The following is a 27,515-nucleotide window of genomic DNA, read 5'->3' on the forward strand; positions in this document are numbered from 1 at the left end:
TTAGCACTATGTGTAGGGTTCATGATCGAACTTGAAGGCTTGTTAAGAAAGGGTACTGAACTTGGTGGAACTTTATAGCTTTTTAATGCATGTCATCGGTACTAGGTGGCTCTTGTCAAAGTGTCAAAGACTGACGCCGGCAATCATCTCATTGCTGCTGCACAAGTTAGATTCGTTAATTGAAGAATGAATATTTAGTGAAGTGATTGTGAATTATCAGTAAATTGTGTAAATTTGTGTGTAATTCATCAATACAAAGAAATTAAAAATATACACATGTGTTTAAACGAAAAAAATCTGGTTGTTTCCCACATAGCCAGCTCGTACTTTATAGCTGATTTAGGGCTGTTTAACGAAAAATCGTTCCGATGTCGTACTTTGTGGCTGATTAAGAGATAGACGGTACTTTGCGGAACTATGGAGCTTTTTAACAGGCACATGGTACTCTTTGGAACTTTGCGGCTGATTAGCACTATGTGTAGGGTTCACGATGGAACTTGAAGGCTTGTTAAGAAACGGTTCTGAACTTGGTGGAACTTTATAGCTTTTTAATGCATGACATCGGTTCAAGGTGGCTCTAGTCAAAGTGTCAAAGACGGACGCCGGCAATAATCTCATTGCTGCTGCACAAGTTAGATTCGTTAATTGAAGAATTAATATTGAGGGAAGTGATTGTGAATTATCAGTAAATTGTGTAAAATTTTATGTAATTCATCAATACAAAAGATTATAAAAAATACATATGTGGTTAAACGAAACAAATCCTGTTGTTTATTTCATCGATAACGCTTGCTTGAAAATAAAACACAAAGAAAAATAATCCCTGGCATCGTGGCATAAGGAAGCTGCTTAGGCGCTGTTTGAAAGACCCACATAGAACTTTGATGCTGTTTATCTACTGCAAAAGGCGAATTAGAGCAGCGATCTTTAGCGTACCAAAATGAGCTGCTTAAGCAATTCTGGCTATTTGGGTTATTTCATCGATGACGCTGGCTTGAAAATAAAACACAAAGAAAAATAATCCCTGGCACCGTGGCATAAGGAAGCTGCTTAGGCGCTGTTTGAAAGACCCACATAGAACTTTGATGCTGTTTATCTACTGCAAAAGGCGAATTCAAGCAGCGATCTTTAGCGTGCCAAAATGAGCTGATAAAGCAATTCTGGCTATTTGGGTTTTGACAGTCCCTTGATTTCTAGTACATTTTTGTCCCTCTAATTTGGAAAACCTCTGTAATCTGTATCCCTCATATTTGTGTATGGTGTTGTTATTGGTTATTGAATAATATATACTCAAATTGACAATCGTTTCCTATTGTCTCTTCTAGTTTCCTATAGCAACAGTTAAGGCTGCATACTAAATGTTCTTTCTCTTTCTTCGTCGATTTTTTGGCTGTGACTATTTGTATTTTTGGGATATTTTATAAATAAAGTGTTTATTTTCATATATTTAGTATGCTACAAATCGCACTGTTATAGCTCGGGTTGCTATAATTATAACTACTAAAATTATGGGCAAAAAAAACTGCTTGCCCTCACAATCTGCTTAAATGCAAGGGCGCTGGGACTGTGAAGTTGTTTGGAGTGCGAGGTCTCATGCGAGCTCACAAACTGCTCGAATTTGTTTAGCGGGTTCGATACGTATAAAAGGTCCCTAATGAAAAACATCGCGTTGACATAAATCATCGCTTTGTTGTTATTGTTTACATCTGGTACGGTTTGGAAAATGCCTACTAAAATTTACTCTAAAACTCGTTTAAAGCCTAAAAAGCATTACGCGTAATGGTAGGTTAATTTTTTGTTTGTTAAATAGCATCCCTTATTGTCACTTTATCACAATCTGTTTAGATACACAATATACATTAGCTTGCACTCATTGCCGAAAGGACTATCAACAATGGATTTCCCTTCCATCAAACAAGAACCTTCCGAAACGGGTGAAACACCTAACTTTCACGATGATGCCGGTTCGGATTTGGTCAGCGTCATTAAATGTGAGGATTATCAATTGATGGAAGCTGCGACTGACGACAATCCGGTATCTATAAAAGAGGATCCATGTAGCTTATCTGACGTAAAACAAAAACCCCAAGATGCACCCTCGCCGGAAAAGCTTCACTGTCCGGATTGTAACAAACCGTGTCCCAGCGCCAATGCATTGCGGTTGCACCGGCGTAGACTGCACAAACCGGCCGAACCGGTCGTGCGGCCCCAGTACCGCTGCACCGAATGCGACAGAACGTTTCAATTTCAGCGGAAGCTAAAACACCACCAGGAAACGCACAACCAGGTGCCGTGCCCGGTGTGCGACAAAATTGTAGTGCAGCGCAGCCTTAAAGAACACCTTGCCGCGCACGAAGGAGCCATCCAGTGCGCGGTGTGCAGCAAAACGCTTTCCTCCTATCGGGCCTTGAATCTGCACCGCAAGCTACTGCACGCTAGTAGCTCGGATCATACGCGCGTGGCAGCGGAAAAGACCCAATGCCAGGAGTGTGATCGGGTGTTCTCGAACGCCGCCCAGCTAAACTCGCACATGCGCAGCCACCAGCAGCAGCAGTGTCCGGTGTGCAAAAGCATGCGCTCAAAATCGTCGATCAAGGAGCACATTGCGTCGCATGGCGGTGCGTTTCGGTGCGCCGTGTGCGATGGGACGTTTTGCTCCAAGCGCCGGTTGAAGTACCACATGGCGTCGAAGCACGCGGCCGATGGAGGGGCAATGGCGACGGAGAACGAGGCGAAGGAAGATGGAAAACACGGATGCTTACAGTGCAAGCGGGTTTTTGACAGTGAAAAACAGTTGCTAGAGCATGGTTCAGTGCATCAAAGGAAGCAGTGCCCGATATGTAGGAAAAACGTTAGGCAAAGGAACTATCCGGCGCACATGGCGGTGCACGCGTACCGTAGTTGAGGTAGAGGGAAGGGGAAAGAGACTGTTTTAATTGTGTAATACTTACGTGCATAACTTAAGTTACTCCTTCCGCATATGCTGGCACAGTCTTCGGACACGTGGATCGCTTTATGCACAAGTCTTCTCCAATATAATAAGTATAATTGATTGTAAATTAATTTAAATTTAATTATTTTATAAATTCCAACCGATAAAAGATAACCCCATTTAAATAAAACGTTCAAAAGCAGCCTTCACCATTCTAGTCTTTTTCTATCTGTCATGGCTGTGATGGCACCACCAGCCTACTACGATTTGATGAAGTCATCCCTATCACTATGGTAACGAGTACCTGCGAAAAGACATCTGTCAAAATCGTTGATTCAGACTTGCGTTATAAATCTCGCTTGAATTGAAGGAAACAGTTCAACTTCAGCAGCCAGCAGCTCCCATAAGCGAAGAACAATGGAGGATGAGTATAGTGCCTACTCGCTACAGAGACTTTTCCATCAAAGCTCGGAAGACTACTTCCGAGAGTATTTCGGGTTGAACGATATCGTTCCGGAGGAGCAAATTATTTCTACAACCAACGAAGACAACAACCAGCTAAACGAATGGCCGCCCTCTCCGGAAGTAAACTATTGCACGAAGTACAAGGAATTGCAAAAGCAGCTGAAGGAAATTAACAAGGTAGGTAAGCAGGGTTTTAATTCTAAAAACTTTGTTTTATTAGAATTCAAAATATGTTGTTTTTTTTTTTTTTTAACGTAAACAGGAGAATGTAACCTTCCAGTACCAGCTGCGGGAAAGCGAGCGCAAACTGTTGACAGTGACGCGTGATCGGTCCTTTCTGCTGGACCGGCTGCTCGTCTACGAGCCGACCTTACCATCGTCCTGCTTCACCAGCAGCTCCGAATCGGACGCATCAACGGACCAATCGCCGGCGAAGGGGCGTACATTAAACCAGCGCCCGAAACAAAAGCAATGTAACCACTCACCGGCGATGCGCGAACCGTTGGTGAAGCAAAGAAAAGGAAATTAAAATTTGAATTACAAAAAAAAAAAACAATGCGTTATTAAGCCTTTTGCCCCGTTGTTTCGATGCATTCTGCCATCGATTCCCCGTCGATTATCTTGTACCGCTGCATGTAATCCAAAATCTGCCCCCGATTGTCGGCGCCAATCATAGCGAGCGCCTGGCGGAACTGTTTCAGCACGGTACGCTCCTCGGCCTGCTGCTCCGGTTCATCGTCGCCGTAATAGCAAAACATAGCCCAAACGTCCAGCAGGTAGAAACAGCCGGTTAAAAATTCCAAACTCATGTGGCCGAACCGTTCCCGCATCAGCAGCGCATACTCTAGCGCTAGCTGGTTGAGCGCGTTCGAGTGGGCCAATCCCTTGCAGGTGGCTATTCGTGTGAAACATTCGAGGATGTGCCGCAGCGCAATGGCTCTCGTTTGATTGCTGTGGATCAATATTTGCTTGCCGTAGTTATACGCACTCTCAGCGCGCTGGAAGTTACGTGTTTCGTCGCCTGTAAGTAAGACGGGTAGAATGTTACTGTGAACACACTGCGGTAGGTGGGTGAGCCTTTACTTACGACGATCATCTGGATCCAGATCCAAAATTTGGCTTAACCATTCGGAGGGGATTTCCGCCGAGCAGTACACACACACGGTTGGCAGTTCCTCCAGGTTCAGCTCCTTCGAGTATTCCCGGCGACAGGCGGGACAGCGGATCATGTTGAAACGCTGCTCGAACGTAACGTCACCCTCCCGGCATCGCTCGCAGCCACAGTCGAAGCAGTACTGCGCCCGAAGCAGCATCTTCCGCTCCGCTGCTGCCATCAGCCGGTAGTGTGGACCGTAGCAGTTGAAAACTTCGCCACCCGCACCGATCGGACGGGTCGCGTGTACCGTGAGTGTCGCTCGTTCGAAGTGATTGCGTATGTTGGGATCGCAGGAATGGTTGAACATGCTGATGCGGGGAAAGATGGCCGTAAACACGCGGGAGCTTTTAAGGCACAGATGTAGCGTTCCGGCAAGCAGCAACGAATCGTTTAGGTTGTAAAATTGCCCCTTCGAAGGAAGGGCCAGGCGCAGCTCACTGATCGCGTGCCCATTGCAGACCAGCTGGCCAATGTGGCGTGTGATGAACGCTCCACAGCACACCAGCAGTTCGGCCGGTGGCATGGCACAATCCTTCACCGCTTCCGCAAAAGGTGTACATTCTTGGAGATAGATGGTGAGCATCAGACCGGCCTGGCAAGGTGAGTACATAGTAAGTCAAAAATAAAACTAGGAGCGCAAACGAAATACCAACCAGCGTATACCGCATCCTATCGTCGGGGTCCATCTTGTCGAAGTTCGTCACCAACCGCAACACTCGACCGTAGTGGGAGAACGGATTGTCTTCCTCTCTGGTCGCTTCCAGCACGCGCTGATAGCAGACGGATGCGTCCGTTGCCTTCACCATTTCTCCGGCAATCGTTCCGAACCCGTCCAGGAAGCAGCGCAACCCGAGATGGGCGATTCCGATCTGATACCACAGGTGCTTTTGGTAGCCGAAGCACTCAAACCGGTGCACCGGCCGATGAGCCACCCGGCACCGTGTGCTGCAGTAGCAGGCTCTGCCACACGTGGGACAACTGTGGGGCAGTAAGAGAGATTAAGCGCAATCTTCCTCCTCTGCGTTCTCTGCGGTCATTACTTACGGAAAGGGGACCACATTTACTTTGGCACACTTTTGGCAGTCGAAGGAAGGAAGCGTGGAACTGCTTTCCGGATCGTAGACAGGCACGAACGAAACGGCCGTTTCCCTGGCAACAGTATCGTTTGCTTTGATTGCTTCTGCCGCAACAACATAGCGACCGACTGCGGGAGCTTCTTGTCTACAGAATATGGTTTTAATTGTAAAATACTATCGGGGGAAAAACAGTAATATAGCATATCACTTACTCTTTTAGGACGGCTTCTTCACACGGTACGAGGGTCGTTGCATTTTCGTCCTCTTCTACCGTACAGTCTCTGTCTGCTGCATCGTACATAGCACGCCATGCTTCCAGCCTTCGTTGCTCTGCTTTTTGGAGCGCTTTCCCGGCAGCAACTCGCGCTATGCCTTCTACAATCGGACCTAATTTGACTGGCTCACCCAGCCGCTCGGCACATTCCGCCTGCCGGAACAGCACCTTCAGTCGACTGTCCGCCGGATAGTCTCCGTCCAGCGCGAGCTGGCAATCGTCGAACGCTTCCCGATAGCGGCGCAGACGCATGAGCGCGGCCGCACGGTTCGCGTGTCCCAGTGCGAGCGCTCTCGAACCGCCAGGGGCAGCAAAGATCGCTTTGCTGTACGCTTCCACCACCACATGGTACTCTGGCGTGCTGGCTTTAAACATGTCGTTGCCACGGGTGCGAAACTGGTTGGATTTGTTCTCCCCGCTGGCACGCACGTTTGGCAGTCTTTGTAGCCACGAGCGGAAAAGGTCACTGGAAGTACAGAGGGGATGCGCACAATAAGCCACGCCAAACCAATGTAATCGGCTAGGATTTACCAGAGTTTCGGCACATTTGCTAGATGCCGTATGGTGTCCACCTCGCTAGCAGTGCGCGGCAGTTGATGCTGCAATTTATAGACTATGGAGTCGACCATTTCATCCCAATCGCACTCCATGGTTAGTTGCAAACCCGGTAAGAAAGGTGCCGATCGCACCGAAAACAAAATGTAAACAAACTGTGTTTTGACATTCTGTTTAAGGCCACTTTGCTCCCCTCGCCCATTGGACAACGACGGTCCAACGGACAATGACTGTTCGTCAATTAGGCATCTATTAAGGCCTTATTAGACGGAGGAAAATACTATCATTCAATTTTGGAATCTATCCTTCAAACAGGGTTTGACAGATAGATGCCAGTCGGAAAATCGGAATTGGGCTTGCTCAATTCCGATTTGTTCCAGAGTAGATTTTTCCCTACCCGCAAATTTCCGTTAAATGCCTTCTAATCGCCTTGTAATCGCCGGCGAATTGAAGGCGATCAGCAGTGCATTTAGCAGTAATTAAATGCCTTTCAAATATGTCAATGAAAAATTTCGCTTTCAATTTGAAATTTGAAATTGCAACTGTCAAAAGAAAACCTTACAAGCGTCTTCAGCACTGCACTGTTGTAGTGTTCCCAGATATGAACGTGAGATTCGATACCACGATTTACGTGTTATGTTCTCTTGCGTTAAGCTCTGAGATATTTCACTTTCTTAAATATGGTAGGCATTATTCGGTTGTTAAAGACCAATCCGTTGAAAGGTGTTAATATATCAAACTCATTTCGATAACTATAATAAAACGAGAAATGAGATACATATTTCTTCCATCCTGATAATGAAGGGAAATTGTAATTATTATGTTTTTTAAAAAGGTATGAAAATAATACCTTTTTAAAAAACATAATAATTACAATTTCCCTTCATTCCCTTCATTTCCCCATTTACTTCACATAAATTTTGTTTGTTTTAATTATAGCAAGAAAATATTTATTTAAAAAGAAATAAACACAGAAAAAAGATCATAAAAATCAGGATTTGAACACACGTTTTCTCGGTTCGGAACCAAAAGCGATGTCACTGCTTTATTTGGCAGTTACAATCAAGGATAATGTATTTAGAAGGTTGATTTTTATCGCTTTTGCTGGGCGACATTGTGGGGGACATCTGTCACTCTCTGCATACAAATTTCATTACCCCGCACCAGCCCTCCCCGATTTTTATACCGGAGCCCCCGGAAGAGAAATGTCAAGTCGAGAAATGTCATTTTGCTCTAAACAACTTAACCTTGTCATTTATTACACCTTGGTTACAATAGTAAGGGTGCTAAACCAGTATATAAACAAGCTAAGATGGCGGCAAGCTATCTGTTCTCGTTGAATCAAAAAGTTGAAAGATTTCGAAGAGTACCCGTTACAGGCGTGAAAGTTTCGGTTGAAATCTTTATTCGCCTTCTAAGGCGACTAAGGCCTTAAATGCCTTCTGAATGCCTTCAAAGCCGTTTAATGCTGGTAGGGAAGCCACTAAAAAAGACAACAATTCAATAAGTCGAGCCCAACAAATTAAGTGAACTGATCAATAAATTGTGAGAGACCCTGCGTCACTACTTATGATGTCGATTTTCGTTGAAATTCATTTCAAACACATAAATGTGTTATTAATGCGTAAATTTCTGATTGTTTTCCATGAATAAGACGTTGAAGTATCGATTGCCGTTAAAATGACAGTATAAAGAGGTTTAACCAATAAGATATAGACCAAAATGCTGTCCGATCTGGTGCCCGCTTGGCGTTGGTGACATCAATCGCCTCGAAGCCATTCACCGGAGACTCACCAGGTACGCGGTTCGACTCGTTCCATGGCAATCCCACCTCGCTCGGCCCACCTACCATCAGCGGTGTCTGCTTCTCGGACTTTGAACCACTCTGCTCTCGACGTAAAAACGCCCAATGCCTTTTCATATTCCGGCTCCTTAACGGAGAGATCGATTCCCCGGCATTACTAGCCAGCATCAATTTGTTCGCTCCCTGTCGGATTCTTAGATCCAATTTCCATCTCCGTGTACCGCGTACCCGCAACAACCATAGCCAGGGACACCCTATTATACGTATTGCCCTCGAGTTCAATGAAGTGTTAGATTTGTTCGATTTTAGTATGTCTACATCTACGTTCAAGGAGAAATAGCGCCTACGTCACATTTAATGTTAGCTTATAACTAGAGGTCTATTTATATGTTAAAAATGATCATTGTTATACATATCTTAATTTAATTATAAGGTTGCCGATTAGACACAATGGTCCGACGGTTGTGTATGAAGTAAATAAATAAATAAATAAAAAATCCTTAATAGGTCCATTTTGCCCCGCCTTCTGTTACGTCAAATTGTCATCGTGCGATGTTTTTTTTTTCTTTTTTCGATGATAACGATTGTGACAGCTTCGAGGAGGCACCGTGTAAATGCGGCTCTGAGCGGTGAACAAAAATACACACACAGCTTGTAAGCGCTAGCGAACGGCAGAAGAAAAGCCACCAGGAGTGAGTGTACAATCAGGTAAAAAAGCGTCTGTGTAAATATGGAAACCATAAAAAGTGAGTTATTAAGTACACCTGTGCATTGCAGCAAACGCGCCACTCAGACGCTGAGCCCGCTCCGTCAACAAAATTCTTACGAAACAAACCCCAGCCGAAGACACAGCAGCCTGCACCGACTGAACTGATTGTGCCGGACCAACAGAAAAGAAAACAAGGATGGCGTTTAACTTCCCCGCATTTAGCTACATCGTGGCATTAATTATCGATGCCTTTCTCATATTCTTTTCCATCTTCCACGTGATTGCCTTCGACGAGCTGAAGACGGACTACAAAAACCCGATCGATCAGTGCAATTCGCTCAATCCGGTAATTCAGCCTTGCTGCCATTCCCCACTGGGCCCAAAACTGCCGATCGATATTTTAACGCTTGTTGCGCTTCTTCTTCTTTGCTCCCCCCCCCCCCCCTTTTTAGCTCGTCCTGCCGGAGTACGGGCTGCATATACTGTTCAATTTGCTGTTCCTATTTTCGGGCGAATGGCTATCGCTCGCCCTAAACATACCGCTCATCGCGTACCATATATGGAGGTAGTGTGTGGAGGCTGCTTCTTATCATGGGCAGTGCCTTGGTCGCCAGCATTTGTTTGCTTAATGTGTGTCTCTCCCTCTGCGTGTGTGTTTTCAGGTACGCTAACAGGCCGGTTATGTCGCAGCCGGGACTGTACGATCCAACCAGCATCATGAATACGGATGTGTTGCGAGCGTGCTTACGGGAAGGTTGGATTAAGCTGGCGGTGTACCTTTTATCGTTCTTCTACTATCTTTACGGGTAAGCAATTTTGGGCAGATGAGTTCCGGTTCTCACTGCAGCTGTTGTGTGCAGAGTGTAATTAATCGGTCGATTTGGGCATTTGCTTTTTTTTTTGTATCATTCCTATAGCATGATAATGGCTCTGATTGCATCGTAAACGGCAAGGCGGCAAGTGACACACCTAGACACGAGCCTCCGTCGAGTGAGCTTTAAGAAAAAAAAAACGGTCTAGATATTGTGAGAGTAGTATTGTAAAGCAAAGAAAGGAAACAAAAAGGATCGCGTAACTAATTGCCATGATTATTGCTTTTGTAATGTTCCGTTCGCTCTGAACGTTTCACCTGGCTGCAGTACATTTCGATCGCTAATTCGGATTGGTCTTGATCAGCTTCAATTTTGTATAGTTATCACACTTCGTTGCTAATTACAAACAAAAAAAAACACTAAATAGATCTCCCAAATAGGCAATATAACTTCTAATATCAACAGCAACAAAAAATCCTTAAAAGTGCTCTTATCAACTTATCAAAAACCCAGTAACTAAGTACATAATTAATGCAATCCGTTCACGCAATTAATCGTGTTATCATTTAAATCAAAATGTTTTGAAATTTACACAACAAAACCATTATATTCCATTATCAAAATGGATAGCTCGTTAGCAACTAATTCAATTTCAAGACAAGCCCGTGTTAGCGATAGAAAAAAAAGAAACACTGTAATATAAACTCTTTATTTTCATTCATCAACGATAATACCGGGAAGGAGTCATCTGATCGTCCAGTGACGACTAGTGAATACTTATTTATTCCGTTCATTTATGCATAATTTCATTCCCCTTTTTCGACTGCCAACTGCTGGTTGCAACTGGGCGATTGAAAGAGGGTTGGCAACGGTAGACGATCTTGACGATAATCAAACGGCCAGTGCAAGCATCAGACAGGACACTCTCAGATCAGTGAATAGAATTATACAATGGGTGTGTAGAGCGAATGACAACGCATATACGGAGACACGATGTTTTCCTGTACTCAATAAACCAAACTGAACCTTTTTCGAAATTACTAACAACGTAATGATAACGCCGGTTTAGGTTCTCATATACTCTTTAGCGATTCGTTAGTAGTTTTTTTATATTTTTACGGAAAGAATGCTGATAAAGTGTAAAACCATTTTCCTAAATTTTAAGTATTTAAGTACCATTTTCTCCATGTAATCAGTAGTGACCTATCACTTACCTTTGATTGTAATAATTATTTCGGATATCGCAACCAACCTTCGCCGAGATCCTTACACCTTTTTAAAGCTAAGGTTTGTGTTGTTTTCATTTATTCTAAAAAAAAGGGCTTCGTTTAAATCCTAAAAAAATGAACTATAAATGGCTAACACGTTGAATGTTCGTATGCTCCCTCGTCTCGCTATCGCTACTATCCTTGTTCCATGTCGGACCGTTGGAACAAGTCGGCCTTCTTTACCCCGCTTTTACACCACCACTGCCCGAAATCATTTATTCACTACGGGTGTCGGCCTGTGGCACTGGGTGGTCAGTTTTAATTTAATTTACACTACAACATCTCTCACTTACAGAGCCCTCCTAACAAACGGTATGGTGTACACTAAGTATAGCAGCAAATCAATGCCGGTTTTGTCATATAAATTATAGAAGTACTACACAGTTGTAAGTATAGCTAATAGACATTAATGCTAGATAATAGACATTCCCCCCGAGCGCCATAAAACCAACAAAACGAGTCCGTACAATTGAGGGTTTATCTAACTCATCTTCTCGCTTCAGGAGCGCTAGCGCTAAGGACAAAATTGGCAGGGATGGAGAGTTGCAAAGTGCCCCAGAGGACGGGAGCTCCTTTGCCTTATAACACGCTAAATCGTCACGTTATATTTATTTATTTTTTTCTACAAGCACGTTCTACGTCTTAAATCTATTGCGGGAGGGCTGTTGCTGTATCGCAGTTGTCTCCTTCATTTAAGCATAATTGCGGCCACACCTTACGCAGGCACGCACGCGGTAGTATAAGTTACGGGAGTATACCTTAAGCATCGAATAATACTAGTTCGTTCACCGTTCCGTAGGTGTGCGGGCGCACACCGTCCTCGCAAGTGATTTGTGATTCTTGTGATAATTTGTGCCTGCCTTGTCCTGTTCCTCTGTCCCCACGTGCGATCGAGGACCCCCTGCTACAGGCGTGTAACTACACTAATAGCTAAACGTACGCTCAACGAAAGGGAGACGTAGACTAGTTTGCCACAACTTACATCCTAGACGCGAGCTCGAGACCCTTCCCAGTCCTTGCTTTCGATTTCGGGTTCGCGTTCTTGTTCTAACTGCTAAAAAACAACTGACACGCATGGTGCGCGCTTGAAGACGCGCAAAACCCCGCCTGTGTCTCGGTATTCGCTTGCGCATTTACATCGTATGGCGTTGGCGCTCTGTATGGCCTGTACATCGGAGCGTGTGGTAAGGAGGGAGGAGGGGGGGGAGGAAGTATTTTTAGTAAATTAACAACTCTCTAACTCTAATGAACAACAAATACTTGGTAACTGTTCAATTTTGGGATCATTTCACTTTTTTATCGGTAGCTGAACTGCTCTCAACTCTTATGCTCTCTCTCTCTCTCACACACACACACACACACACACACTCAACACATTCGCTTTTCATTGTCCGTGCTTGCTAGTGTCCTAGCCCTAGCTCATCTGGCGGCGGCTGGTGGAAGCTTTTTTTTGGTCATCTAGGGAATGGTCGTGCCGGATCTCAAATTGAAGTAGTTTTTTCACCATTTTGTTGATGCGATCAAATGGATGCAATGCGTGTACAACATATTTATCTTGTTTTAATTGTTTTAACAATTTAATTTAATTTTTGTAAATTATTTTCTGGAGCGGCTCCAAATTGTTTTGCAAAATGCTTCGGTCAGGCGCCGCCAGATGGGCTAGTGAAAATCGCCATTACACTAGCGAGTACGGACAGTGTATACCGGCCTTGTAAAAAAAAAAATAGCGCACCTCACCCAATTCCGAGTTTGCCGGAAGGCAAATTTCTCTTTCCTTTCACGTGCACGTGGAACTGAGATGCAACGAGCTGATGACGATGCACCCTTTGGGGCCCGTACACGCACTCACACACGGTGTTCAGATTTCGGGGGCCTTTACCCTTGTATATCCCTTTACTTTCTTGAATGTATGTCCCTTTACTTTCTTCCTTTACTTTACACGTGGACGCGCACACATTACTCTTTCTCTCTCTCTCTCTCTCTCTCTCTCTCTCTCTCTCTCTCTCTTTCTCTCTCTCTCTCTCTCTCTCTCTTTCTCTCTTGCTCTTTCTCTCTCTCTCTCTCTCTAGTTTGTCACGCACTGTTCCTACTTCGTTCCTACTTAACGAGAACCTCCCTTTACACGCACATGCCGTTGCTGCATTATGTGACCTCATATGTGCTTTCAAAGCATTTACCCCCTGCGCTACGATCTATCTATTCCCTCATGCACGTGATTTTCTTGTCCCCTGGTACCCTCCCCCTTCCCGTTAACTCCTGCCCTGTTGGTCGGCTTTCTCGGCTTATAACGGTAGTTATTGGAATGTTCTGCACATCTGCATTTGATTTAAAGTCACGCGATGGGGTAACCCAACGCAGTGGTTGCGAAAAAGCCGAATAAATACATAAACTGTGCTTGCACGCTTTGATCGAGAGAGGGACGAAAGGGGGACTTAAAGGAATATTGCATTGGAGCAAGCAGTATTATCGAGATGAGAGCCTTTAATCTCTGTCTAACACTCTTTAGCTTGACTAACTGTGTGTGTGTATGTTTTTTTTTTAAACCATAACAACTATAAAAGACCTTAATCAAGAATCTTTGTCTTAAAACAACGATCTCCTCCACGAAATTGCCACCAATCGATTGGTGGGACCACATGATGATGATGCACCCCACGTCGGTCGTACCAACTTGATTACTTTCACTGCCGCCACCATCGTCCGCGTCATACGCATATACGCACCATGCGCCGAAAATATTGAACTGACTGACATCATAAGCTCCCGCGAGTCCCGCTGTTGTGTGCCGCTGTTCCGCTGGTCGCTCTCGCTGCTGGTGGTTGGTTGGTCCAGGCTCTATCGGTGTGTTTGTCGCGCTCTTTTTTTTTTACTTGTCTTGCTGAGTTTTCTCTTATTGTTGTGCTGTGTTCGTGCCTGGTACATGGACGTCCAGATGATGTCATCCCGAAGGGAAGCAGCAATGATCGTGGAACACTTGCGCCATTTCGCGTTCATAAGCCACGGTGTGATGCTGGAATGGAGAAGAAATTGAGATGTAAAATTAATGTAAAGTTTACGTGAGAGAAAAACACGAATTTGTGGTAAAATTAAACGATGGAATTAAGAGTCTGATCTAGTTGATCGATTAAAACTAAGGATTGTTGGAGTAACTTTGTCAGTCAATTTTCCAACCATGCCCCAAGGAAAAACAAGTAAACCATAAACAGTTATCACACTAGGTGCTGGGGAACATTTTCCAAACTGCCTTAAAAGCGTGCTTGCGTTACATATTGGTTTGTTTCCACACACAGACACACACATACGGGACGGTGTGGCATCCCTCTTGCTCTCTCTGGGCCTTCCCTACGGGGTGTTGTTGCGCCGCACAAACGAAGGAAAAACATTCCAGAGATATTTTTACACTTCACACTGTGTTCACCATCACCCTCCTGGCAATGGAAAATCTCTGCTAGTCAGTTGGCGGGATCTACAGCCAGCCACCACGTTAACACACACGGCGCATGGAAAAACGAGTTTTTTTTCTCGATCTTGTGTGCTGGCTTGCTTGCCTGTGGGACATACACATGGGATCACATCTCCCCTGCTAGGCCAGGAAAGCTGTTTGCTTTGGTTTGGTTAAAACGTGGTAGGTTTCTTTTTCGCGGCATGTTTGTGAGCACATGGTGCACATGCACAGGTCCTCTGCAGTTCGGATTTCGTATGTTGTGATATGATCTGCATCACGCACAATCTCGTGTGATAAATGAATGGATTAATTTCTCAAGTCATTTTGGAAACAGTCTTATTGTAATGTTCGATCTTTTGGGATAGAAATGGTACAAGTTTACATCTTCTGATTTCTTGTAATGCCCTAATTATGATCATGAGAGTCTTAGAAGTCAGAGGTTGTTTCCAAGATCAACTGATGTTGTGTAAAGACTTATTTCTGATAATGTGATTTTGTTTTATATGAAAGTGACTAATCAAACTGAGTTCAAGTCCTCTACTTACAAATCAATAATTAGATGAGAAGTTTCCTACGAAACCTATGGCATAACCGTCATGATCGAAAAAGGATTTGTGAGTCTCAAACGTCAGAAGTCAGAAGTTGATCAGAATATCAACTGATTTCATGTAACGACCTGCTTTCGACCATGTAGGTCTGTTTTACTTCATGATTGCTAATCAAACAGAGTACGAGACGTTCGAATCCTCTACTTGCGAAGAATCAAGGTTCAGATTTAACTTACAAAACCTACCGAAAGAAGTTAGAAGTCTGAAGTTGATTTCAAGATTAGCTGGATTTGTGTAAATACCTACTTCTGATAATGTGAATCTGTTTTATATGGAAATGACTAATCATACTGAGTTTAAGTCCGCTACCTATAAACCAACAATTATATGATAAGCTTTCTACGAAACCTAAGACATACTCGTTATCATCTAAAAAGTATTTTTGAGTCTGAAACGTCAGAACGATCATAATATCAACTAATTTCGTGTAACGACCTACTTCGGACCATGTATGTCTGTTTCACACGACGAAAGCTAATCAAACAGAGTACGAGACATGTACGAGACTCTCTACTTGCGAAGCATCAGGATTTATCATACGAAACCTACCAAAAGAAGTTAGAAGTCAGATGTTGATCAGAAGATCAACAGATTTTGTATATAGCCCTACTTCTGTCCCTGTAAACCTGTTTTACATGGACGCGATTAATCGAATTGAGTTCAAGTGCTCTTCTTGTGAAGAATTCTATACTTCCTATCAAGATTAAGATGAGATTTATCCTATAACACCTAAGATCTTAACTTAAAAGACTAAAAGAGATCTTGACCAAAAAAGGACAAAGCATCAGCCTCAGTTGATGGACAGATAGAGATTTATAAATCAAAATGAATCATCGTAGAGCCTAGTCATATTTCACAAGTAAAGTTATTGGCCATTAGCATATTTAATCATGCCACTTAAGATGTCTTGTCCACGTGCTTGTACTCCACAAGGCTTTCAAAGCAACACGCCTTGAAGAGTGTTGCTAATGATATCAAAATTATATTGCAAAAACAAACATTCAATTATTGTCATTGAGCGTACAATCTTACCTCGCGGACCTAGTTGAAAGTACAGTATCCTCCTCCCATCAGCAGCAGTTCACCCGCCGGTCCTCTACGCACTTCTCCTCTGCCGGCTGCCCGGCCGGATGATTGTTGGCATGGATTTTTATGATAATTTACTAATGAACTACACACAATGCCCACATCGTGCCACCGGACAGCCCGCAAACGCGATTCACGCGCATGGCATCGGCTCGCTCTCCGTCGACCAGCCGGACGGACGTGAGTATTTACAAAATATCTGTGCCGCACAACCTGCCGGTTGTCACACAAAACCCTTGAACACACTGGGGTGGTGGTGATGATGGTGATGGTGGGTCACACTTGGAGAAGAGGTGGGTGATTGTTACTGGCCATGTGGTGGATGACGAAAGGGAAACAGGCAAAAAAGTGTCCCCGCTAACATACACCGACACACAAACACACCAGGCAGGGACTGTTCACCTCGATCGACGATGACCACGGACGAGCGGACACACTGCACACACACACCACGCAATATACACTCATCGCACCTTCACTCCACTTCCGTAACGCATGAATAAATAACACATAAACCTCAACGGCTATTACAAGCACGGCACAAAACAAATTTAACAGAAAAGAGCCCCCAAAGAAGAACTGAGAAAACTGGACAGTCACACATGTATGAAGTCACACCACACCCGGGGCAGATTTGTGTGTCCAAAAAGATTGGAAAAAAGTCACGCCAACACACTCCATCACCCGCGCATCTATGAAGCGCTCTGCTGCTGACGCTCGTCGCTCTGCCATCGATCCGATTTCCGGCCGGTACGTGGGTGGGGGATAGTATGGTATGTTGGTATTTGCACTGGCTCACACACACACACACACACACACACACACACACTTTTCTTTCCGGTGATGCGTTGAAAAAACCCGAACCGCTTTGACGCGTGCTTAACACTTGTACGCGCGAACCGTGGTGTGATGCCTCCCCCTAGGCCTTTTTAGTACAGCACTAGCGGAGCCGGTGGGGCTGGTGCAGGGTATGGCGGTACGGGTTGGAGCGCTGGTGGAATAGCTGCTGATGATACTGGTACGGGCTGGGATGCTGATAGAGCTGCTGCTGGGCTGGCAAGCTGTACTGGGTCGGATGGTGATACTGCGCATAGTACTGGTGCTGCTCTTGCTGCTGCTGCTGCTGCTGCTGCTGCTGTTGGTAAGGATGCGTCGATGGTGGTGGTCCACAGCCAACCACGACCCCACGGAGCACCGGCCACATATGGTGATCGACGTAGGTGTTGGTGGTGGGGTTGGTCGTCGGTTGCGCAATCGTAAGGAGATCGTTGTTTGCGTTTCAGAATTGCCGGACCTGGAACATTGAAAGAGACTAAGATAAATCTAAATTATAATTTGGAGTTTCACACACCCGCGCGTGCGCACAGTACGAAGGGGGTAGGTAAGCGGTGGAAGCGCAGTGAAAAGCAGCAAAAAGTTTGCACATGCAAAGTAAACGAAAGCGATCGTGTTTGTTTGATGTTGATGAGGATCATCTTGATGTAGGGTGTATTCGTTTTTAGTACATTGGTTTTAGTACAAGCGAAGCGTTTTTCTACTAAGTGCAGCTATAAGAGATAGTTATGCGTTCGTAACACGTTTCCGCGATTAAGCAAACTGCGTTGCGGAAAACACATCTTCCCGCGATCGATTGATTGATCAATCATTAGCACGCGCGCTCGCCCAAAGATCCGTAAGCCGGAGAAATGTTTGTCTGTCACATTCGCCGCTACAAACGGGGTGAAACAGCGATCCCAAAAACAGCACGTATAATGTGTGTTGGGGCGTGCTGACAAATGAATGGTTCGTTCGGAGGGGGTTACTGTTACTGATGCTCGAAACCCCCTCTCTCTTTATCTCTGTTCAGGAGTATTTGCCTCAGCAGAATGGGTGCTAAAATTAAAACGTTTTTAGGGTAATCACTGCAAGTGTGAAAATTAGCAGTGCTCCCTCCGCCGGAAGTGCTTCCCTGAAGGGGTGTTTGGGGTGGTAGTTTTGACTTGGTCTGAAGAGTGGCGGCGATGTCGGACATGGCGGACGAGTCACAGCTGGAGGTTTTCGGAGAAGATGTGTGGAATGCATTTGGAATGTTCATCAGCACATCCTCAAGCACAGTTTGCAAGGGATAGTGGGAAAGGAACTCCGAACAAATGTAACTAATTTTGCGCATGAACGATTCTTGCCCAACCGTGCAAAGCTTCTGTTTTCAAAGGCAAACAAATCATGGGGAGTAGCGTACCATTCACCCCCATCTGTTTGATCGCGTGATCGTTGCCGCACACTTCCGGTTGTTTCATGCTGGTGTACAGACATTATCTACACATTGGGATTTAGAATAATAATACTTAACATCTTTGAATGGGTTAAATTATCCACGTAAAATGACCAAATGACCTACAAAATCTATCTACTCGGTACTGCCGTATGATTTTCAAAGTGTTCTCCGACAGCCAACGTGGCACCATCGCCAACCCAAGGGGGAAAGAACTATCTTCACGAGAACTATTTTTAATCCTACACCACCTACAACACACTACATCTACACAGCAGCAGTAGCAGCAGCAAGGTGCAATGGTGCATTCACGACGACCCACACGACGATGACGACGTCCCTACTGAGAGCTAGTGAGAGGGTGTCGAATGTGCTCAAATTTAGCCGTCATACATGCCATAAATATACACACACAGAGACACAAAACACACACACACACGTGTTATAATGCAACGCAAACGCCGGAAGATGCATTCTTTTGAAGCGCAGCACCGGATAATACCAACATGTACTAAATAATGTACTAAATAAATACCACTACCACGCCACTATTCTGGCAGGCTACAAACGCATGCAAGAGCGAAAGTGTTCTACAAAACAAACACAAAAGCTACACCCTCTAATAGGCAAAGTTCTCTTCTACAACTTCTACAAAGGATAGAATTCGAAAAAAGAGAGAGAGTACAGAAGCATGAAAAAAAAGACTCAAATAAAGAGTAAAATCAAAACGCAAACTTCACTAAACCTTCAGTTGGTGACGCGTGGAGTGATGCTGCTGCTGCTGCTCTGTCACAGTGCGTGTGTGTGTGTATTCCATAATACTCGATCTTCCAATCCAATTTTAGTACACGAGAGCACATTTGTGTTGCTTGGGAATACCACTTATTTCCCAAATATATTTTCGTGTGTGTTTTGGTCAGCCAGGGCAGCAGTGTTGGAAATGGCAATTGGGGCTTTGGAGCGTCAGAGAGTCACTTATTGTTTTATGGTCAAACCGGTGAAAAGAAGGTGAACGGGGATGATTTTTTTTTCTTTCTTGTTTTCCACTCTCTTCGCTCTATTAGCTTTCTTAATCGTATTAAAATTGTCTGCCTGCTTTTTTCCATTAGACTTTCATCTGCCCCTGGCGGGGTCCAGCGTAGCACCCGAGCCGTGAGAACTAGAAGTATAATAAGGAGAGAGTGAGAGATAGAGTAGAGATGCGAGCAGAAAACGTTGGTTTGCAAGAGTGAGAAAACGAATGCGACGCCGCGGCAGCTGTAACAATAGAGCACACTCAAACAATACACTGCGATGCGATCGAGAGTGTATGCTGGAGTGAAGGAAAGTGTTTTACTTAAGGGTAAGATTATATACGATGGGGCTGGGAAGCGGTAGCTACCGTTCGTTACTACTATCAATCCCCATCCACACCAAAGGGGCGCTTGTAGCGAATTTTTTCTTTACGCGATTGAAAAGAAAGGCAATATTACGACAGCAACTATGCACAACAGGGTTAGTTTAAAGGGGTCGCTTTTTTAAAAGAAGAAAGGGAACGTAAAACTACTTGCCGCATCAAAACCCTCCTTCACCTGTTCCAATCCCTACACCCCAACAGACCCATAAACAACAATGGTTTTACGGCACTTTCACCGTCTGCCGTAACTAACTAGCCGCGTGATCGTGCTCAGAGATGACGAATTTGCACCATAATCATGTGTTATTTTTTTAACATTTATAATTTCATATTTTTGTGACATTGGGACCCACCTTAAGTGTCCCATTTAAAACGGTGCCACGCGATACTACAACGTGCTGTGGAAATTTCATCTCCGCAGGGCAGGGAACGAACCTCCCCAAAGGCACGATCCGTCTTTATGGCAGTCCACGGGGAAAAAGATTGCTACGCGTGCCCGATCGCAATGGGGGGAAAATAAACCAGATCGTCGACGGACTGAGTGAGAAGAAAAAAAAACTTCACCGCTCCAACCCACCACACGCAGGTGGGAAAAATATGAAAATTCTATTATTACACATTTTTTGGATATGAGTGCGGGAATAGCGAGTACGCTGTGTTGGCTTGTTGGTTGGTTGGTTGGTGAGGTGAGAAATAGCTCTGACTCACTGTATCAATGTTCCCGCCCAATTTGTGACCACGGTGTGCTTTTAATACGCTGTTAGTTTTATAAAAGATTGGACCAAAGTAAACACAAAATTTACTCAAGTTCAAATACAGTAATTTAAGGAAAAATAGTCGACGAATTAATATCAAAATTTAGAAGCTAACTTCAGAAACACTATGAATAGCTTTAAATATAGAACTAATTACAAAATTACAAATTAATAACATTTAGGAAGGAATAAATATACAAAACAGCATTTGAAGATCAGCAAGAGCAAATAGATTCGAAATATCATAAGAATCTTACATAGATCAGAAAGGTTTTTTAGAAATTGAGATTAAATCTCTAAAAAGGCACCACCGATACCTGATCACAGTTGGAAAACGATCTTGCCAGCTTGCTAGCAAAGATTTTCTCAAACTTTTTTTGTAGATCAAATAGCGCATTTGTGACTCATGCAAGCAAACGAGCTGAACTTTGCGTCTTCGCATTTAAAAAGAGACGATCAAAAGCAATACTAAAACCAAGTGAGAGAGAGAAAAAACGCCTATCCGCTGAAAGGTTGATGATGAGCCAACCGACAAAAGGCTTTGTTCGGCTTCGTCGGCATCTAATGATAAAAATAAACGGCCTACCCTTCTGTCCCTCAGTCTCTGGCCGTGTGTCTTACGCCATGGTAGAGCCGGCGCATCTCCCCCTTTTTTTTTTTAAACACACCAAACACTAATCGTCCCAAATTGGCCACACACCCGCTTGCAGTGGGGTGGGTGTGTGTGTGTGTGGCGGGGTGCCGGAAACCGCAGCCAAAGTTACTGTTTGTACAGCGATTAACACACGCGGTTGGAGACGGGAAGAATCAGCTTATCCCGTACTGTATCGTCGCGGTCATCAAGCGCGCGCTCGGACCACGTGGGAGTAGAAAATGAAAGTTGGCAACAGCAAGTCACCTCTGGTTCGATGTTTAGTCTAACAGCAAATGGTTAAATGATTTGTTGCCAGTGATAGCTCCATAATGGGGTTTGCCCCCAATTTTGGCCAAACTTTGCGGTCGGCTTCTTGCTGTGTGCTTGTGCTGTGTCCACAAAACTCTTGTTAGCTACAAGCCGTATCTCCGCCTCCACCACGGGCATGAGGATAATAATGTCCCACGCGAAAAGCTCTAAAAAGGGATCACACATTATACTGGTGGGTTGACTGCTGTAGCAATCCAAGAACCTCCTCCGCGCGCTTCCCAAAATTTTACCCCGGCCAGATGGTGACCTCCCGACGGAACTGTGGCCAGATCACCGCTCCTAATCGATTCACTTCCCAAAAACGGTTACAAGACATACTGAGAGGGAAGAGAGCATATTAAACCCGGCTGACAAGTGCCAGTTGCCTGAGATGCCATGGTGATGCAATCGGGCGAAACACAATCCAGATCGCTCGGCTCAGGTCCGTTTTCGGAGCATCCACCCACCCACAGCAGCAGAGTGAGAAGAGATACGTTTGGAGGTCGTCGCTATCTGGAAAATCTCACGACCCGGACCGAGCGAAAAAGGAGACACATCGTCATCATCATCATCGTCAACAGGCGCTCTACGGCGAGCCTATGGTGTCTTGTGTCCAAGTTTTTAACCCCCGCAACAAGAAAACAGCCGACACCAGGGGGAGATACATTTTGCGCAATTGGATGAGCGGCCGTTAAAGTGACAAATATGGCGCGCTTGGTTCATGTCGTGCCGGTGGTGTGAGGTGACCAGGCCTGGATAATCGCCAAAAATTGCACCTAAAAACGGTGAGTCACATCACACACTCGGCGTCTCAGTAGAGTTGGACGAACAAATGAGTTCCCACCGAAACAGGGACATTTTGCCCTCTCGGGACCGGCGTGCATCCTACGCGGAGACGGTTTGCTAGAGGTGGTGTGAGAAAGCTAGAACACTCTCTGACGTAAATAACTATTTTTTTTTAGAGACGGGAGAGTCCTCAGAATGGACCCTCGAGATCGGTCGAGACGAGGTCTGGTCTGTAAACAACGGCTCAAGAGTGTATTGCAAAATACTGGTGCCCCTTTTACAGCAGTAGCTGTCGTAACTATCGCTCCCTGTAGGAGGAGTTGTCTGGGTCTATTCAAAGCACAATCACAAACATTCCTGATAATACCGATACGGGACTCGGTGCTACTGCGAACGGACGCTTTTAACAAGAAAACGGGGACACATTTTTTTAATGCTCTCCTGGCCTGCCAACCCTTGCCCCCATCTCACTCCCATCATCTAGTGATGGTTAAGCCGCACGGAGCACTTTCAAACTCGACACATGTGGATCCGTTAAGATCCGTGCGTGCGCGACCCAACAGGCCAGCGAAGTCAACATCTTTCAAAAAATAAATTACGTTCCCCCTTGATCCGTCCTCCGCGAACAAAAAACCGGTGGAACCTAACCACACAGGTGGGTGGTTCTGTGTGTCCAATGCCTGCTTCTTCCTTTTGCTCTTTCAGTGTGTTGGTCTGTATTCGATCGCAGGCCGGTATGTTTGCGCGTGGGAATACGGGAATCTACGGCCGAGAGTACGAAGTTGGAGAGTTTTGGGCGTACAAAGTAACACAGGCCTAAAGGGGTGTTGTGTAGGTTTCGGAACCTCTGGGAGGAGGTTTTTTTGTTGTTGTTGGACCAGTTCCCTTACAAAGTAGGATCAACATACAAAGCAGTATGTATTTTCGTGAAGGTGTAGTCAGATACCTAATGCATGAGGTTGTCCGTAGAATGGAGCTCCCTTTCTTTACACCCATTGCAACGTTCTCGCGAGCCGACTTTAGAAGGATTAGGCATGACTGTACCACTGATTAGTCCGATCAGGTTTTGCCTTGACTATCGCGCACAACGGCAAAGAGGAGGGAAGCAGTTTGGGCGCCATCTGTTGGGGTGCCGAAGCGGCATGGCCATGTAGGTGATGAAGGAAACGATTGTGCAATCGCCGGACATGGCGAGCGGATGCATTAGGAACTCGCCGTCCGTCTCGGTTTGAACAGAAACGCTTGATCAATGCACGATCACATACCACAACAACCGCCTGCGCACATTAGGCGCAACAAATTTAGTGTCGCGTTTGTGTCTCGCTGACGGAATGGCGTGGTCGTCATATACCTGTGCGAATGGAAAACGGTAATACCCACAGCACAGGTCTACTATGTATGCGTGTTTGTGTGTCTGTGCGACGCGCACAAGCCACGAAACTAATTTGAATTTAATTAGAGTTGTGAGCTTCAACAGGCGCTGCCGCAAAAAGGGAGCAGCCGTGTCGTGTGTCGCGGCGTCGTGAACCATTTCTTGTCCATCATCATTGGCAGGTAGTGTCGCGTAGTAGATAGATGTCGGGTAGGGTAGATCTGCATCCTCCCACGACGAAACCAAACCGATCGGAGAGGTTTATGTGCGCGCGTATGTGTATGTGTGTGGTCGCTTTTTTTACCTCATCCACAACGCCCTAACAGCAAATGACTTATGATGATGATTGAGACACCAACAGCAGGAGGACGCAACGGCACAAATGGCGTGGTTGATAGATTTACGATTCAGAGGGTGGGTTTGCTTTGAACGAGGCAAGAGCACCATTTATTCCGCAACCCAACAGCGTTCGAATGGGCTGTGTGTGAGGTGCTAAGGTGAACCCCAAGAGGCTGAAACACACTGTCCCTTTTTACTGTCGCGAGGGTCAGAGGACGAACATCATTTCTCGAATGGTGGACACAGAGGGGGGAAAATGGATAACTACTCTCCCCTCGTACGTACGATACGTTCACTGCATTCCTTTTTTGAAAGGTGTACTAAAAATATCCTCTTCCCAACGCGCACACCTGGCGTTACATTCCAGCGAGATGAGCGTTCCTACGCGAGAGTAAAAGAGAGAGAGTTTACTAGAGAGGGAAAAAGGGAGGAAGAAAACGCAGGTGTAGGCAATAGAACCAGCGGCAAGTAGGTCGTTGGTTCCGGCCATAAACTATGCGAACCTAATCAGAACAGGTGTACGCAAAAATGTGATGTACTAAAACAGCTATAAATTCTGTTTAAAACGTTACATGATCTTTGCACATTTAATAACGCACTTAAATTTCGTAAACACACTATTTAGCACAAATTGTGACAAAACTATTACGACCTGGTTACCTAAGGACCTGGTCTGAAGAGCTGAAAATTACAGATATTAAAGTGAACTTCAACATGTTATACATGGCAGTTCGCATTATGTTAATAACACATGCAACCTCTTTTTAGTTTAATAAACTTAAAAAAGAGATGAAATGTGTATGGGAAAGCACGACACTGTGGTGCGTTGTGTGGCCGAACGATTAGTTACAAAAAATGTCTCACAATGCTCTCTTTCCCAACCACGATCACAGTTCACCGATCGATGGCTCATTTCTCAACGACCTCAACGGGGCACCCGCGAAACGCGGTGGTGTGTGAACGGATTTGCTCAATGATGAAGGCCTTGAGGCTTTTTCAAAGTAGGGCTGCTAGAGATTTCTAATTTGCTGTACTCTCGAAAGGACAAGCACATTGTCACGCGTATGGCAGAGATATAGCAATATATTAATTTGAATTACTTTAAGATAACCCGGGTTTAAGTACATCTGTTCCGGTGGTGGTGGTTATGCGCGTTGCTACTACACACTTAGCACGCACTACATCATTGGATGCAAATTAGAATGTGAGACAAGTTTGTGTTGGCTTGAGTAGGCTAGTAGAATGAGGCGCGCAGATGGCAAAAGGGTTCCATTTCCGTAAGAAGAGCAACATAACAACACCATTAGAGAGCGAGAGACAGTGAGAGAGAGAGAATCTAGTCGAGCTTAATGCGATCAGTTGTTGGAGAAGATGATGAATTTCCAGCATTCCCCACAGCAAGACAGCTTTAGTAGTAGGTAGGTAGAGTGGACAACGATTATTCGAGCAGTGAGATACAGTGAGTGAGAGAGAGCACACGTACACGGGCGAAGGCGCGTGGGCTAATGAAGAGTGGTAGTAGTAGGTAGTAGTACTAGTGGTGGGGTGCATCCACCGACAACCGACAGGTCCGTTGGGTCAGGTATCGGTGAAGATGGTGGCCGCCGCCAGGGGTTTGGGTGGTACACATGTTTATGGTGTGAAGGGGGAGGAGTAGAAAGGGGCGACTTAAGAACAACGGATAAGAAAAAGGCGGGTTAAAACACGGCGTAATTAAAAACTAACAGATGAGTGAGTTATTTTTATTAAAAACTTTGAGCAAACTGATATATTATTATTATTATTATTATTATTATTTCCAGAAAGATTATTATTTAATTAATATATTATTAAATATTATTTTCTTTAGCGCGTTGGTTTTTTTGTTTGTTTGTTTTAGATTGGTTGGTTGGTTGGTTGGTGGTGGTGAATACAATTTTTTGAGTTTTCATTCCTGTAGCTATTAAAACGTTATTATTATTATTATTATTAATCGGATTCCTTTTTCTCTCTGCTAAAGCTAAACGCGCGCGCGCGCCCAATTAACAATTGTTCTAAAACCGCTCGGCTTCTGCTCTAAAGTAACGCTGTGAAGTAACGCTCTAAACATGCCCTTGGGTATGCAAATAATATTGCTTCTGGTTTTGTTTGTTTTGTTTTTTTGGATCCGTGCGACTCTACACACGACGCTTTGCTCTTGTGAAATCCTTCGGTTAAACACAGTTTATTAGAGAGTGAATGTTTATGGCGCTTTTCTGTGTTAGACTAAGAGAAAGGAGAGTATTTGTATTTGTTTGTAATACCACCCACTTCTACTTTTTTAATTGTGTCGTGCGGTGAGTAGTGGCGTTGTTTTACAATGTAAACAAAAAAGAATTCGATGGTGAGTGGTTTGCTTTTAAACACTGTGTGTAAATTGTCATGTAAAACACAAAGTGATGGCTTGTGAGTAGTGTATATGTAGGTGTGATTTCTATAAACTAACAGTAGAATAAAATATTATTACAAGTACAACAATACTAATAAGTAGCAGAGTACAAGTACAATGCCGACAGCAGCATTGTTACTTTTGCGGGAGGGCATACTTATGTTTTCATTTTATGGCGCACATATGTTTTCCTTTCGCACACACACACTTTTCAGAGGAGAGCATTTTGCATAATGCAATTTGTCAGAGGGTAATAAAAACAAAATAAAACAATAGATGCAACAATACATCATTCTGGTCTGTTTCTGAAGCATTAGAATGTACATATGCTTCGGAAAACAGTACAAACGCGATTGTATTGGACGGCGGCGTGTGTTTGCTCGTACTTCCATCTACTTTTTCTAGGCACTTTGTTAAATTTTCTTATACTAAACACATTTAAGTCAACACTTAATAACGAAAAAATAAGGTGTAATTAATTATGGCATTCGTTGTTTGTTTGTGTTTCCCCGTGCCTTGGGATTTTTTCCCCTTTTTTTAGACCACTACGGTTTGCTACATTAGTAATTTTGTTTGTTTTGATACGTACTGCATTTGAACGTTGTTTTTTAAACGAGAATGAGAGCAAATTGTCTAACCCACTATAGCTGCATTTTGATACAATTTTAGACAGGTTGTTGTTGGGTGTGTTAAGCTGAAGCTTCTTTATAAGTATTGCTTTGCGCTTCTCAGCCGTACGTTAACGTTATAATCAAACACGCGTTACAGTCTGCACAACATTTAGCACATACATACTTTTAGACTTGTTCTAAGTATAATAAGTTTCACCCTGACTTAAATTAATATTTTATATAAAAAACGATTAAAATTGATATACAATAAACAAAAGAAAAACAAAGAAAAAACAAACCAGAATAAATTAGCATTTCAAAGTTCCCACCAAGCACTACTAAAATCCTAGAACTATTCGTTAAAAACTCGATTCCTAAACACACCATTGTACTACTAAGACATACTGATCCGTAAAACGTACATTTGCACAATAAAAGTATTTTATGTTGCTTGTGTTTGTGTCG

General features: G+C 44.3%; 5 protein-coding genes across 9 annotated transcripts in view; 3 read left to right on the forward strand and 2 right to left on the reverse strand.

The window, feature by feature from the left end:
* Window positions 1-1,583: 1,583 nt before the first annotated feature.
* Window positions 1,584-3,144, forward strand: LOC120954633 (zinc finger protein 425-like). The gene is made up of 2 exons (XM_049608847.1): window positions 1,584-1,782; window positions 1,846-3,144. Exon 2 carries the CDS (start codon window positions 1,895-1,897, stop codon window positions 2,903-2,905), a length of 1,011 nt encoding a protein of 336 aa, XP_049464804.1. The 5' UTR covers window positions 1,584-1,782; window positions 1,846-1,894; the 3' UTR covers window positions 2,906-3,144.
* Window positions 3,145-3,166: 22 nt separating this feature from the next.
* LOC120954640 (INO80 complex subunit E-like) lies at window positions 3,167-3,926 on the forward strand. Its single transcript, XM_040374738.2, has 2 exons — window positions 3,167-3,574; window positions 3,660-3,926. Exons 1-2 carry the CDS (start codon window positions 3,350-3,352, stop codon window positions 3,924-3,926), a joined length of 492 nt encoding a protein of 163 aa, XP_040230672.2. The 5' UTR covers window positions 3,167-3,349.
* A 34-nt stretch (window positions 3,927-3,960) lies between these two features.
* Window positions 3,961-6,618, reverse strand: LOC120954632 (SET and MYND domain-containing protein 4-like). Its single transcript, XM_040374725.2, has 6 exons — window positions 6,435-6,618; window positions 5,842-6,369; window positions 5,598-5,774; window positions 5,207-5,531; window positions 4,485-5,145; window positions 3,961-4,418 (listed from the first exon to the last, which is right to left on the reverse strand). The coding sequence occupies exons 1-6, from the start codon at window positions 6,551-6,553 to the stop codon at window positions 3,961-3,963; spliced, it is 2,268 nt and encodes a 755-aa protein (XP_040230659.2). The 5' UTR covers window positions 6,554-6,618.
* A 2,224-nt stretch (window positions 6,619-8,842) lies between these two features.
* LOC120957934 (protein cornichon) lies at window positions 8,843-10,870 on the forward strand. The gene is made up of 5 exons (XM_040380401.2): window positions 8,843-8,970; window positions 9,040-9,317; window positions 9,424-9,536; window positions 9,634-9,777; window positions 9,889-10,870. The coding sequence occupies exons 2-5, from the start codon at window positions 9,168-9,170 to the stop codon at window positions 9,914-9,916; spliced, it is 435 nt and encodes a 144-aa protein (XP_040236335.1). The 5' UTR covers window positions 8,843-8,970; window positions 9,040-9,167; the 3' UTR covers window positions 9,917-10,870.
* Window positions 10,871-13,010: 2,140 nt separating this feature from the next.
* Window positions 13,011-27,515, reverse strand: part of LOC120954781 (protein held out wings) — a 31,436-nt gene continuing 16,931 nt past the window's right edge. The window contains exons 3-4 of one of the 5 annotated variants that reach the window (XM_049610210.1): window positions 16,137-17,319; window positions 13,011-14,061 (exon numbers count right to left, since the gene is read on the reverse strand). In XM_049610210.1, coding sequence (XP_049466167.1) covers window positions 17,131-17,319 — 189 coding nt within the window. In that variant the 3' untranslated portion in view covers window positions 13,011-14,061; window positions 16,137-17,130. Of the gene's footprint in view, window positions 14,062-16,136; window positions 17,503-19,186; window positions 19,601-27,515 lie in introns of those variants that run through there. The other 4 variants (XM_040375016.2, XM_040375015.2, XM_040375018.2 and 1 more) reach the window with 4 other exon arrangements.

Source organism: Anopheles coluzzii, chromosome 3 (assembly GCF_943734685.1).
Source record: "Anopheles coluzzii chromosome 3, AcolN3, whole genome shotgun sequence".
NCBI classification, from domain to species: domain Eukaryota; kingdom Metazoa; phylum Arthropoda; class Insecta; order Diptera; family Culicidae; genus Anopheles; species Anopheles coluzzii.